This window comes from Coloeus monedula, assembly GCF_965178545.1.
Source record: "Coloeus monedula genome assembly, chromosome: 13".
NCBI classification, from domain to species: domain Eukaryota; kingdom Metazoa; phylum Chordata; class Aves; order Passeriformes; family Corvidae; genus Coloeus; species Coloeus monedula.
In genome coordinates this window covers 19,611,569-19,624,913 of record NC_138793.1, presented here as the reverse complement: position 1 = coordinate 19,624,913, position 13,345 = coordinate 19,611,569, and the positions used below count along the sequence as shown (strand labels likewise).

At 63.5% G+C, this 13,345-nt stretch overlaps 3 protein-coding genes across 3 annotated transcripts; all 3 read left to right on the top strand.

The window, feature by feature from the left end:
* Positions 1 to 17: 17 nt before the first annotated feature.
* Positions 18 to 5,646, top strand: RNF166 (ring finger protein 166). Its single transcript, XM_082289870.1, has 6 exons — positions 18 to 196; positions 867 to 1,023; positions 1,407 to 1,519; positions 1,804 to 1,918; positions 2,652 to 2,759; positions 3,528 to 5,646. The coding sequence occupies exons 1-6, from the start codon at positions 24 to 26 to the stop codon at positions 3,591 to 3,593; spliced, it is 732 nt and encodes a 243-aa protein (XP_082145996.1). The 5' UTR covers positions 18 to 23; the 3' UTR covers positions 3,594 to 5,646.
* A 547-nt stretch (positions 5,647 to 6,193) lies between these two features.
* On the top strand, positions 6,194 to 9,273 carry MVD (mevalonate diphosphate decarboxylase). Its single transcript, XM_082289950.1, has 10 exons — positions 6,194 to 6,307; positions 6,679 to 6,749; positions 6,851 to 6,965; positions 7,033 to 7,176; positions 7,436 to 7,635; positions 7,721 to 7,795; positions 8,070 to 8,288; positions 8,366 to 8,481; positions 8,561 to 8,669; positions 9,017 to 9,273. The coding sequence occupies exons 1-10, from the start codon at positions 6,238 to 6,240 to the stop codon at positions 9,095 to 9,097; spliced, it is 1,200 nt and encodes a 399-aa protein (XP_082146076.1). The 5' UTR covers positions 6,194 to 6,237; the 3' UTR covers positions 9,098 to 9,273.
* Positions 9,274 to 9,419: 146 nt separating this feature from the next.
* Positions 9,420 to 12,632, top strand: CYBA (cytochrome b-245 alpha chain). The gene is made up of 6 exons (XM_082289951.1): positions 9,420 to 9,988; positions 10,728 to 10,797; positions 11,024 to 11,098; positions 11,280 to 11,363; positions 11,437 to 11,518; positions 11,766 to 12,632. Exons 1-6 carry the CDS (start codon positions 9,931 to 9,933, stop codon positions 11,943 to 11,945), a joined length of 549 nt encoding a protein of 182 aa, XP_082146077.1. The 5' UTR covers positions 9,420 to 9,930; the 3' UTR covers positions 11,946 to 12,632.
* The last annotated feature ends 713 nt before the right edge of the window (positions 12,633 to 13,345 follow it).

The following is a 13,345-nucleotide window of genomic DNA, read 5'->3' as shown; positions in this document are numbered from 1 at the left end:
CCCCGCCGGCCGCCGCCGCCGCCATGTTCCGGAGCCTGCTGGTGGCGGCGGCGCAGCGGCCGCAGGGTTCGGCCGGGCCCCCCCGCACCGCTCCCGGGCCCGGGGCCGCGGCCGAGGCGCTGGAGGCGCAGTTCAGCTGTCCCATCTGCCTCGAGGTTTTCCACCGCGCCGTCGGCATCGCGGGCTGCGGGCACACGTGAGACGGGGCTCGGGAGGGGGCGGCGGGGACCCCCGGGCTGGGTCGGCCCCGGGGATGGGCGCGACGCGAGCGCTGGGCGCTGTCCTGGCCGTGGGATCCTTGCGGGCTCTCTGCCCGGTGACCCCAGCCGGCACCGGCACCCCCAGCCCGCCCCCAGTCAAGTACCGGGACCCCCAGCCCACCCCGGGGATGGTCCGGTACCGGCACCCCCCCTTCCGCCCGCAGCCAAATACCGGGACCCTCATCCTATCCCACACTGGGATCCTCATCCCACCTCTCCATCCCACAGTTGGAGGGGACAGGAATGCCAGGATAATTGGATTTTGGGGACGGGGCTCCTTTGGCGCCTCTGGGCTGCTAGGATTCCTTAGCCCTTGGATTCCTTTGCTCCTGGGGATATAAGGACCTTGGAAGGAGGTGATCCAGGCTCCTGCCTGGCCTGGATCCTCAGCACTGACTTCGTTTGGCTCCTTTCAAATCCCACCTCGGAGCAGTGGAATCTTCTGTGCGTGCAGGGAGCTCCTTGGGGACCCAGCCCCTCCCAACCTCCCCCTTCCCGCAGTAGGGACGCTGATCCCTGGGTTTTGGGGTGTTCCGAGGAGCCCGAGGGGTGCCCCGCTGGGATCCCGCTGTTCCCGGGGTGCTCAGGGCCGCTCTGTGCTCCCAGGTTTTGTGGGGAATGCCTGCAGCCCTGCCTGCAGGTGCCCTCCCCGCTGTGCCCGCTCTGCCGCGTGCCCTTCGACCCCAAAAAGGTGGAGAAGGCTTCCAGCGTGGAGAAGCAGCTCTCGTCCTACAAGGCTCCCTGCAGGGGCTGCAGCAAGAAGGTAAAGCTGCCTGTCTTCTGTCCCCATCCTCCCCTGGAATGTGTCCGGAGAGGGAAGGGTCTGGGGGGGCTCAGCCTGGAGCAAAGGAGGCTCAGGGGGGACCTTGTGGCTCTGCACAAGTCCCTGACAGGAGAGGGCAGCTGGGGTGGGCCAGGCTCTGCTCCCAGGGAACAGGGACAGAACCCCTGGGGATCCCTGCAGCCCCAAATCTCCGTCCTGCAAGGAAGGACGGGCGGGTGCAGCGTTCCCACTGCTCTGGGTCATCCCACGTGGACCAGGGGTCACTCCCACCTCACCTGAGCAAAGCCAGGGCAGGAGCTTTGTCCTGGCTCCTGACAGGTGTTCCTGCACATCCAGGAATGTTCCTTGTCCTCCTTCTCCAGGTGACCCTGGCCAAAATGCGCTCTCACGTCTCGTCCTGCGCCAAGGTGCAGGAGCAGATGGCCAACTGCCCCAAGTTTGTTCCAGTTGTCCCCACATCCCAGCCTATTCCCAGGTATTCCTGCGCCTCGGGTGGGGAAACATGTCCCTCCTTGCATGCCCTAAAATCCAGGCCTGTGTTGTGTCTTTCCCTGGGAGGAAGATCAGCACCTTTTCCCTCGTGGCACGGCTGCTCTGGGTTTCGGAGCGTGAGGTTGGGATGAAGGATCCACCAAAGCAGGGAATTGGGGTGGGAAGGGGCTGGGCTGGCTTCTGCTGGCACAGAACTGCTGGGTTCGTGTGGAAGGAGTCAATCCAGCCCCTTCCCTGGGGGTCTGAGCTCATCCTTGCTCTCTGCAGCAACATTCCCAACCGCTCCACGTTCGTGTGTCCGTACTGCGGGGCCCGGAACCTGGATCAGCAGGAGCTGGTGAAGCACTGCATGGAAAACCACCGGAATGACCCCAACAAAGTGGTGAGTGAGCCATGCTGGGATGGCTGGGACAGCTCTGGCAATCCAAACACAGCCCAGCTGCTGCAGCATCCCAGGCCACAGCACGGATGTGTGTGGGAGCACAGCTGCATTCCAGCTGGTTTAAATCCCTCTGGGAGCTGGGGATCTGTGTCTGCTTTGGTAGAGGCTCCCTGGAATGAGCTGCCTCCATCCCCCTGTTCCTTCAAACTGGGTGGTGCTGGATTTCCTCTCCCTGTTCGCTCTGGGTTGACCAAGGTGGGGAATTTGGGATCTTCAGCACAGGAAGGACATGGAGCTGTTGGAGCGACTCCAGAGGAGATCACCAAGTTGATCAGAGGGATGGAGCAGCTCTGCCATGAGGAAAGGCTGAGAGAATTGGGATTGTTCAGCCTGGAAAAGAGAAGCTTCAGGGACACCTAATTGTGGCCTTCCAGGACCTTCAGGAAAGGTGGAGAGAGGCTATTGACAAGGGCCTGGAGTGATGGGACAAGGGGAATGGATTCAAACTGCCAGAGAGTTGGTTTGGGTTGGATATTGAGGAGGAATCCTTCCCTGTGAGGGTGGGCAGGCCCTGGCACAGGGTGCCCAGAGCAGCTGTGGCTGCCCCTGGATCCCTGGCAGTGCCCAAGGCCAGGCTGGACATTGGGGCTTGGAACCTGTCAGGGGGGACACCACTCACCTGTCTGGGAGCTCCCTGTGCAGGTGCCACCATTCCGTGTCCCTGTCCCCGCAGGTGTGCCCGGTGTGCTCGGCCATGCCCTGGGGCGATCCCAGCTACAAGAGTGCCAACTTCCTGCAGCACCTGCTCCACAGGCACAAGTTCTCCTACGACACCTTCGTGGTGAGTGTGACCCTCAGCCAAAAAAGGGGAACCCCTCTCCGTGTGTCCTTTGCCAGGAGGTGAAACCAGCCCTTCCCTTCTCGTGCTGGGGTCAGCCCATCCCGCTGGGATAGGGACACGGGAATCAGGTGGCACATGTATCCCACCCCACGTGTCCTCACGCACCAGGAGGAGAGGGAATTGTTCCTGCACTCCACAAAATGGGTTGTTCCACTAAACTCTTCCCCTGAGAAATTCTAACACAAAACCCTTTTTCTTTGAGGTTTTGGGAGTAGGGGAGTGACCAGCCCAGCCCCAGGGTTTGTCGGGGGGGGGGGGTCTGGTTGCTGCACGTGGGGGGTCCCCGACCCCTCCTGTGTGGGGAGCAGCTGTGATGGCTCAGCCTTGGCCTCAGGGGATGCTTTCATTGGATAGATGTCAGGGAAAAGAACCTGCAGCCATTAACAGAGGAACATCCCGACTTCAGGACTTGTGGTGTTGGATAAACCCGACCTGGAGCTCTGGAAAAACCCCTGGCCTTGCTAGAAAGCTTCACCCTTTGGCCTCAGCTTGTGTGGGCCTGTTCCATCCCTCCTGCCAGGTGTGAGATTCCAGACAGGAGAGGGATGTGGGCACAAAGGACACCCCAAAGAGCACGGGTGGCATTCCTGGGATGTGAGTGCCAGAGGAATGGAGGCTCCGTGGCACAACTGGGAGCAGGCAGGGCTCCGTGGGGACAGCATGCCCTGACTGTGCCAGCTCTTCTGAGCTCTCCTGCTTGATTTTCAGGATTACAACATCGATGAGGAGGCAGCGTTGCAGGCGGCCCTGGCTCTGTCCCTCTCTGAGAACTGAGGCTGATCCCTGTCCCTGCCCCGGCTCCTTTTGCACACTCCGGGACCCACGGAGCCCTCTGGAGCCCCGCTGCTGCCTCTGTTCCTGCTGCTCTCCGGGCAAATCCCACCTTGTTTAAGAAGGTGGAGCCTCTTCAGTGTCACAGTGAGTGAGCAGAGACCTCTGGAGAGAGGAGCTGGCACCGCAGGGCTGGGATCAGTCCTTGGATGGGCATTTCATACCCGTGTTGGGAGCACATCCCTGTGTCCAGATCTATTTATGATTAGATGCTTCTTGGCACACTCGTCCCTGCTCTCTGTTGCAACAGAATAGGTACCTGAAACTGATAGAGTGGATGCAAAACACCCTAATTTGGGATTGGAATCAGCCATATCCTTTTAAAAAGGAGGAAGGCAGCACGGAGCATCTTTTTTTAAACTCTCCAAGGATTTTTCTAGAGATGTCAGGCTGTCCTGACCGCCGTGCCGGAGGCTGGAGCTGCCTCCTTCACCTGAATCCCAGGATGAGACTGAACAGTGGTTCAGAGGAGCCCTCGAGGATGGCATCCAGCATCCAGGGAAACCCTCCCCTTCTTCGTTTTGTACCGGCTCTTGGGATACCAAATGCTCGCGTTTTTCTACACGAAGCGGCGCGAAGCCTTTTCCACGTTTTCTAGAGCGGGATCGGAAGCCGTTCCTCTTCACACTGCAATATCCGGCACCCGGGACAAGAGTATTTTTATGGAACATTACTAAGAAAGTTTATTTTTTACACAGATAACCCAAGCAAATGAACACGTGGATTGGGAACGGGGTGGGAAGCAGGAGCTGGATCCCGGAGCGGCGGGTCGGACTCTGAGGTGGGGGGAAGTGCAGGGATCATTCTGGGCCATTCCTGGGTATTTCTGGGCCATTCCTGGATGTTTCTGGGCCACTCCCGGATGTTTCTGGGCCTTTCCCTTTCCTCACCAGAATTCCTCTGCCTGTGAGGGAGCAGGCAGGGTCCTTTTGCCACGCTGGCACTCTGCACAGAGCAGCTGAATTGGATCCAGGTGCTGGTTGCCCATGGAATGTCTGTCCATGCAGGATCCCAGCCCCAACACCGAGCTGCTTATCCCCCCAGAAATAAGGGATTGCATCCCCCTTTTCTAATCTCTCTCTGGGAGTAGGGCACTGTTGATCCAAGGTGCTCCACAGCATCTTGGTGACCTGTCTGCCCCCCTGTCCCCTTCCTCTCAGCCCTGCCTGCTGCTGCTAGTGGAGTTGGCTCTGGAGGGCTGGGAGAGGGTGGCAGGGAGATGGCACTGGCTGTGGGATGAGCCCAGGGCTCCCAGTGGTGGAGCTGAGGGAGGGGGTGCTGCAGGGAAAAGGGGTGGGAGAGGCCCCCCTGTGCGTCTCCCTGCTCGGGGAATTCCCGAGGTTTATCCAAAATCTGGCTCCAGCTCTGCTCTAGCAATACTGGCTTGGTTTTTATTTTGATTTTCATGACGATTTTGGGATCTGCAGCCCCATGAGGAGCGTGCAGGGAACCCTCTGCTCTCCCCTGGCAGGGCAGGGAAAGGGCTGGAGCTGTCCTGCTCCCCTTTCTGGAGCCAGGCTAGCGAGGAGGGATGGGATCTTCTCTTACCTGCCCGGCATTGCTGGCACCTGGAGGATGTTCCTGGTGGGATGGAGAACACTGGCATCTTCCAAGAGGGACCCGGGGGCTTTCCCTGTCCTGTGCTCAGCAGGGACCCTCAGCTCCTGGAGCAACCTCCCTGCTTTTGGGCCAGCACTGTTAACCTCGGCCTCCTTCCCTCTTTCCTCCTTTTCCTTATCCTTTCTGCCCCACAGAACCAGAGCAGGGGCAGCAAGAGCTGCTTTTGTAAAGCACTTTAAGGCCCCGGGTGTGAGGGGCCACGCCAGGCCGTGCCAGGGATCCCTGTGTGCCATGGATCCACGGATCCTGCTGTGCCAGGGATCCCGCCGGCCGTGCCCGCCAGTGTGTCACCCACCACTTTTTTTGCATAATTAGAACTTTTAACGAGCCGTCCTGTTTTTTGAAGAATTAACTCGATGACGTATTTGTAGCAAACCATTTTTCTCAATAAAGGCAGTTTCATCCACGCCTGGCCTCCCCAGGGGGAAGCGTTGAAGGGATGCACTCTGAAGGCTTCGGGAGCACTCCGGGAGTACTGGGGATGTTTGGAGCGCTGGACTGTGAAGGTTTTGGGGAGTTCGGGAGCACTGGAGCTACTGGGAGCACTGGAGGTGTGCTGGGGACACTGAGGCGGTGCTGGGATAACTGGGAGAGGTGATGCGCTGGGGGGACTGGGGACACCGAGGGCACTGGGTAGCACCGGGGCAGTGGGGTGCTGGAGGCAGAGCGGTGTGGAGAGCACCGGGGGCAGAACCGGGGGCGGTACCGGGGGCAGAACCGGGACAGTACCGGCAGCACCGGCAGCGTCTGCGCATGCGCACTTCCTGCCCCATTCAAAAATGGCGCCCCGCAGGCCCAGCCCAGCGCTCTCAGGGGGCGGGGCCATCCGTGGTCCGATCGCTGCCATTGGCTGTTGGGAACCGGGCGTTGCTCCCTCCACCAATAGCGAGGCGGGACCCGCCGCAGGCCACGGTCACGTGCATGGCGCGGGGGCGGGGCCTGAGGCCGGCGGGCTGAGGCGGCGGCGATGGCGGCGGAGCGCGCGCTGGCCATGGCCACTTGCACGGCCCCCGTGAACATCGCCGTCATCAAGTACTGTGAGTGCCCGGGACACCGGCCGCGGGGTCGGCACGGGGCGGGGGCGGGCTTGGCACCTGTGCGCGGGGTACGCGGGGCACAGGTTCCGGACGGTGCCGGGTGTGTCGTGTCCGGCTGTGCCGTGACAGGTGACACCGTGCCGGGCCAGGCCGTGCTGCACCGTGTCCTTGCTTGCCGTGCCATTCCTAGCCGTGCCCTGCCATTCCAAGCTGTTCCATGCCTTGCCAAGCGCTGTTATGCCACGCTTTGCTGTGTCCGTCAGTGCCGTTCCAAGCTGTTCCGTGCCATTCCTAGCCGTGCCCTGCCATTCCAAGCTGCGCTATGCCACTCCAGGCCATTCCGAGCCGTGCCATGCCGTGCTCTCTTGCAGGGGGCAAGCGTGACACCGACCTCATCCTGCCCATCAACTCCTCCCTGAGCGTGACGCTGCACCAGGACCAGGTGGGTCAGGGACAGGATCAGGGTCAGGGTCAGGATCAGGTTTAGGATCAGCCCCCCAGCCGTGTCCGGGGGTGCTGAGTCCCTTCCCTCTCTCCCCACAGCTCAAGACCACCACGACGGCGGCTGCCAGCCGGGATTTCACGGAGGACCGGCTGTGGCTCAACGGGAAGGAGGTGGACGTGGGGCACCCGCGGGTCCAGGCCTGTCTGCGCGAGGGTGAGCGTCCCCTGCCCGGGGGTGTCCCCGCTGTCCCCGCTGTCCCCTGACCCTGCTGTCCCCCCAGTGCGGCGCCTGGCCCGGAAGCGCCGCGGGGGCAGTGAGGACACGGCCGCGCTCAGCCTTTCCTACAAAATCCACATCGCCTCCGAGAACAACTTCCCCACCGCCGCCGGGCTCGCCTCGTCCGCCGCCGGCTACGCCTGCCTGGGTGCGTGTGGGACGGGGCACTGGCCTGGGAGGGTGTCCCAGCTCTGATTTGTCCCCTCCTTCGTGCTGCGAGGGGTGATAGGGGTGTCCCCTTGCTGTGACCTGTGTCCTGCCTGTGGCTGTGTGATGGGCACTGGAAGGGTGGTGACAGGAGTGTCCCGCTCCTCTGATGTGCCACCTGCATGTGGCAGTGTGGCATGGAGGGTGCTGGGAGAGGGTGACGGGGGTGACAGGGGTGTCCCCTCTGCCTGTCCCCGCAGTGTCGGCGCTGGCCCGGCTCTATGGCGTGGAGGAGGAGCTGTCGGAGGTGGCCCGGCGGGGCTCGGGCAGCGCCTGCCGCAGCATGTTCGGGGGCTTCGTGCAGTGGCAGCGCGGGGAGCGCCCCGATGGCACCGACAGCCTGGCCCTCCAAGTAGCCCCCGAGACACACTGGCCGGAGCTCCGCGTCCTCGTCCTGGTGGTGAGGGGCTGGGAGGGCATTTGGGTGGGATTTGGGACTCAGGGGGCTCAGGAGGGGCCGTGTCCCACTGTCTGTGTCCCACCAGGTCAGTGGGGAGAAGAAGCCGATGGGCAGTACGGTGGGGATGCAGACCAGTGTGGAGACCAGTCCCCTGCTGAAGGTATGGGGACACGGGACTTGTCCTGCCTGGGCAGGGACAGGGTCCCCGTTCCCTTGGAATGGGGCTGGAGGGTGTGGAGTGACACCCAAAGGGTCACAGTGCTGTGGGTGTCACCAAATTGGAGTAACTGTGACCCATCTGCCATGGATGTCACCAAACTGGGGTGGCCACAACCTGTGTGCTGTGATTGTCACGGATTTGGGGTGACTGACCACAACCCACCTGCCGTGGGCGTCACCGAACTGGACTGATGGTGACCCCCGTGCCGTGGCAGCACCGGGCAGAGGTGGTGGTCCCGGAGCGCCTGGCCCAGATGATGCGGCACATCCGGGAGCGGGACTTCGAGGGCTTCGGCCAGCTGGCCATGAGGGACAGCAACCAGTTCCACGCCACCTGCCTCGACACCTTCCCGCCCATCTTCTACCTCACCGACCTGTCGCGCCACATCATCGCGCTGGCACACCGCTACAACGCCCACCACGGCCACACCAAGGTACCAGCAGTGCCCCGGGGGTGGCACGGCACCGTGGCCTTCCCCAGGTCCCCATGTCCCCCCCAATGCTACCACAGGTCGCCTACACCTTCGACGCTGGCCCCAACGCCGTCATCTTCGCGCTGGCCGACACCGTGGCCGAGTTCGTGGAGGTGGTGAGGCGCAGCTTCCCCCCCGCCACCAACGGGGACCAGTAAGGGAATCTCACTTCTTACTGGGGGAGGCCTGGGGGGTTGTGGGGACGCGGGGACTGAGCACTCGCCGTGCCACAGGTTCGTCCGGGGGCTGCCCGTGGGCTCGGCCGCGCTGTCGCAGGAGCTGGTGGCCGCTGTGGTCACTGAGCCGGTGCCGGGGGCTGTCCAGTACATCCTGCACACCAAGGTGAGGGGCAGCGGGGGCTGGGGGAGTGTGATGGGGGGCACACGGCCTCTGTGGGGAGGCTCTGACCCTGGCCCTGGCCCCGAGGGGGTGGTGGGACCCCATTCCTGTCGCCAGGGGTGTCCAGGGCTCCATCCCTGTCTCCATTCCTAGGGGAGTGTGTAGCACCCTGTCTACATCCCCAAGTGTGTGTGTGGGACCCCATCCCTGTCCCCATCCCCAGGTGGGTGTGCAGGACATTCCTGGACATGCTCCCTCTGGCACAACCCATGGGGTGACCTTTCGGGGTCCGGGGGACCCTGGAGGCAGTGGGGCTCCCTGGTGTCCCTGACTTGTGTCCTGCCCCACAGCCCGGCCCTGGTCCCCAGCTTGTGGATGATCCCAGCCAGCACCTCCTGGGAGCGGATGGGCTGCCCCGGAGCCGCGCCTGACCCCGGTGACACCCTGGGACAGCCGAGACACGCCAGGGGGGCTCTGCCGGTGCCACCAGTGGGCCTCAGGACCCTGAGCCAGGCCTGCTGCAAAGCTGTCCCCAGCCCTGGGGCAGGATGTGACCCCGGGGCTGGTTTTTACTCTTCTGTAAGGAAATAGAGGGTTCCTGGCTCCAGCGCTGTTTTGGGATGTTGGGTTCTGTGTGTGGTGCTGGGGGGGAACAGCGGCAGCCGAAGTGAGGGGCAGGAGCTGGGGACAGTCCCTGGTGCTGATCTGTCCCTCTGCACAGCCCTGTCACCCCACATGATCCCTGTCCCCTTGTGTCCCCTGTGTGGCATCTCCTGTCCCATATGTCCCCAAGTTGTCACTGCTGGGGCTGATCCTGTCCTTCCACACGGCCCCTGTCCCTTGCACATCCCACATCCCCTGTCCCCTCCCTGTCCCTGGCAGGACAGGTCCTGTCCCGTGTCCCTCAGACGTCCCCTCTGGGGTTGGTCCTGTGCCCCTGGATGGGGCTGATGCTGTCCCTCCGCGCCATCCTTGTCCCCTCCCGTGTCCCCGCGGGGGCGTGGCCTGTGAGAAGGGGGCGTGGTCAGTGTGAAGAGGGCGTGGCCGGCGGGTGGTAACGCCGCGCCCGCCTTCCGGGTCGGGACCGGCCGAGCGGAGCCGAACCGGGACGGGCCGGGACCAGCCGAACTCCATCGGGCACAGCGGGCCGAACCCGCTCGGCTGAGCCGAACCCGACCGAGCCGGGAGCAGCCGGACCCGCTCGGACCGAGCCGAGCGGAGCCGGGAGCAGTCGAAGGCGCTCGGGCCGGCTCCGGTGCGGGCCATGGGGCAGATCGAGTGGGCCATGTGGGCGAACGAGCAAGCGCTCGCCGCCGGGCTCAGTGAGTGCGGGGGGCACGGGGGGCTGGGGGGCTTGGGGGAGCCGGGCACTTCAGAGGATCCCGGGGCGCTGGAGGGAGTGAGCGGCCGGCGGGCTGCAAATGCTGAGCCCAGGGAGGGGATGCTGAGCGCCGGGGGTGCCCCCAGACACAGCCCCGGGGGATGGGGCGGGTCCCGGTCCCACCGACCGGGGGGTGCAGGCGGGAGGTGCCGGGGACGGCCGGGAAGTCCCATCCTCCCTCCGCTTCCTCCTTTTCTCTTCCTCCTCTGCCCTCTCTTCCTCGGTTCATTCAGCTCCTCCTCCACTCTCCTCTTCCTCTGGCCACGGGGCCAAAAACCTCCCCCCAAGGCCTTGGAGTTCCTTGAATCCAGGGGGTCCCGCACGCAGCATCTCCCCGGCATCCCACATGTTGGAGTCCTTGTGGCCATGGAACCCCCCAGTTCCCTTCCCTGAATCCAGGGGGTCCCGCCTGTCAGAGTCCCCAGGGCCGTAGTCCCGGGTTTGGGGTTTGCGGGAGGCTGTATCCCATGTTGGGGGGTGGTATCCCGAGGTTGGGGTGCCGTATCCTGAGTTAGGGGTTGTATCCCTGGTTTTGGGAGCTGTATCCCAGGCTGAGGGTTTGTACGTTGGTTTGGGGGGTTGTATCGTGGTTTGGGGGTCGGTATCCCGGGTTGAGGGTCAGTGTCTTGGCCTCGGGGCCGTGTCCCGGCCGGATTCCCCCATCCCGGCTGTTCCCGCAGTCCTGCTGACGGGCGGGATCGTGGCCGTGGCGGGGCAGTTCAAGGGCTGGTACTTCGCGGCGTATTCCATGTATCCTTCCCGACAGCATTCCCGGGGCTGGGCTGCGGGAAAACCCCGTCCTCATCGGGGTGGGAGGCGTGGAGGGGGGAGGTCGGGGGTCGGTCACATCCTCATCTCCCCACCCTGGTCCCAGCTGTGCTTTCCCTGCCCCACACAGCCCCTTTTTGGGATGCGGGTTGTTCCTTGGGGCTATTCCCGGTCCGATCCCGCCTTTCCTTGACCCCCCCCCCGGCAGCGCGGCAGGCGTCCTGGTCTGCCTGCTCGAGTATCCCAGGAGCAGGCGGAAAAAGGGCTCCACCATGGAGAGGTGGTGAGTGGTGTGTCCCCCCTGCAGCCCTGGAGCTCCTGGTACCCCCCAAACACAGGGATGTGGGAGCAGTGGGCTGGGAGCAGAGCTGGATCCCACGGGTGGGTTCCTTGGGGTGATCCTTGTGGAGATTGGGGTCCTGGGTGGGGACACCTTGTGTGACCCCCCCGATGTCCCCCTGCAGTGGCCAGAAGTACCTGACAGCCGTGGTGAAGCTGCTCGGGCCTCTCACCAGGAATTATTACATCCGAGCCATCCTCCACGCCGCGTGAGTGGGGTGCGGGGTCGGGACTGGGGGCTGGGCTCCCAAACCCCCTCTGAACCCCAAATCTCTGTCACAGCCTGGCTGTCCCCGCCGGTTTCCTCCTCTCCACCATCCTGGGCACCGTCTGCCTGGGCATCGCCAGCGGCATCTACCTGCTGGTGAGTGCTGAGGGGCTTTGGGAGGCTGAGAGGAGGAGGGTACCCCTAAACCCACGGACTAGTACTGCCATGTGAATTCCAAGAGCTTTCCCAGACTGAGCTGCAGGAAAACCCCATCCCAATTGGGGTGGGAGGAGTGGACAGGTTCTCACATCCTCCTCCCCCAGTTCTGGTCCCAGCTGTGCTACCCCAAACAGCCCCTTTTTGGGGTGAGGGTTGTTCCTTGGCACTATTCCCAATCCCACAGGCCGCAGTTCGAGGGGAGGAGTGGAGACCCATCGAGCAGAAGCCCCGGGAGCGGCCGCAGGTGGGGGGCACCATCAAGCAGCCCCCCAGCAACCCCCCGCCCCGGCCCCCCACCGATGCCCGCAAGAAGCAGCCAGAGGTGGGGGGGCAGGAGAACCCCATCCCTGTGGAGGTGGAATAACAGGGGATCCTCCTGCCCTGCTGCCCTGCTCCCGCTCCTGCTTCCCAGCTGCTCCCAGATCCACCCCAGGCTCCTGGGGATCCCCCAAACCCTGGGGGTGCTCAGTTCCTTGGTGGGGCCCCAGCTCCTGGTGATGCTCAAACCTCTGGGATCATCTTCCCAGCCCCTCAAGGGGGATTCCCAAATCCCCAGTGATGCTCAGCTCTTTGTAGGATCTCTGTCTTCCTGTAGGGTCTCCAGCTCCAGGGGTCCCCAAATCCCCACAGATGCACAGCTCCCAAATTCCCAGCAATGTGGTGCTCCCTGTGGGGTTTCCAGCCCTTGGGGCTTCCCAGCTTCTGGAGATTCCCAAATCCGTGGGGATGCTCAAGTCCCTATGGGGTCTTCAGCTCCTAGGAACTCCCCTGCTCATGGACCTCCCCAAATCCCCAGGGATGTTCAGCTTCCTGTGGGGTCTGCAGCCCCCAATGGCTTCCCATCTCCTGAAGATCCCCAAATCCTTGGGCATGCTCCGCTCCCTGAGAGTCCCAACTCTCCAAGCAGCCTCCAGTTCCCCAGGGATCCCCAAATCCCTGTGGAGCACAGCCCTCAGGGGATCCCCAGCGCCCCGGGGGGATCAGGCAGCTCTGCTCCAGCTCTCCCTGGTTTTTGTCACTTCCGCAGCTGCAATAAAAAGTAGGAAAGGCACCGGCTGCCCCTGCCTCCTGCTCCAGGGGGGAGCCTCCTGGGGCAGCTGGGACAGCACTGGGGGCGTGTTTTGAGGACAAACGGTGCGATTATGGGCAAACCCGGGATGGGGATGTGCAGGGTGCAGCCATTGCAGGGTCCCCTCCCAAAATCCTCACGGACCCAGCAGTGGGGTGGAACGTGGAGGGTTTCACTGGAGCTGCACAGTGAGTCCCAAAGGAGCCCCCAAAACCTGGGATAACCCCCAGCAGGGAATGTGGGGAGCATTTCCCTCCCCACTCCCATCCTGGTGTGATGCAGGTGCCAGATTCTTGATCCCACTGGGATCAGCAGCTGCTCCAGGTCCCCCTCTGCCCCCTCCCCACACACTCCTTGGGGGGTGCAGGTGTCCCAGGGCACCCCCAGGTGCTGCCAGCACAGGCGGGGTGGCCCTGGCGGGTGGCACCAGGTCCGTGGGATGTGGTGCCTGGGGGCAGAGCCATGGGAAAGGTGTGGGTGTTGGGGTGCCAGGGCTGGGTCCCCCCTGGGGCTGGGGGTGTGGGGCACCCCTGTGCCCTGCCGCCCTCCCCATCACCTCCCAGTTCACCCTGCCCTGCTGCACTGGGTTCACTGGTGCTCTGCCCACCGTGCAGGGGCTGAGGGGTGTCCCACAGCTGGGCATCACCCATGTGTGTGCCTCCCAACATCCCGCTGCCCTGGCTGGGAACAGAACA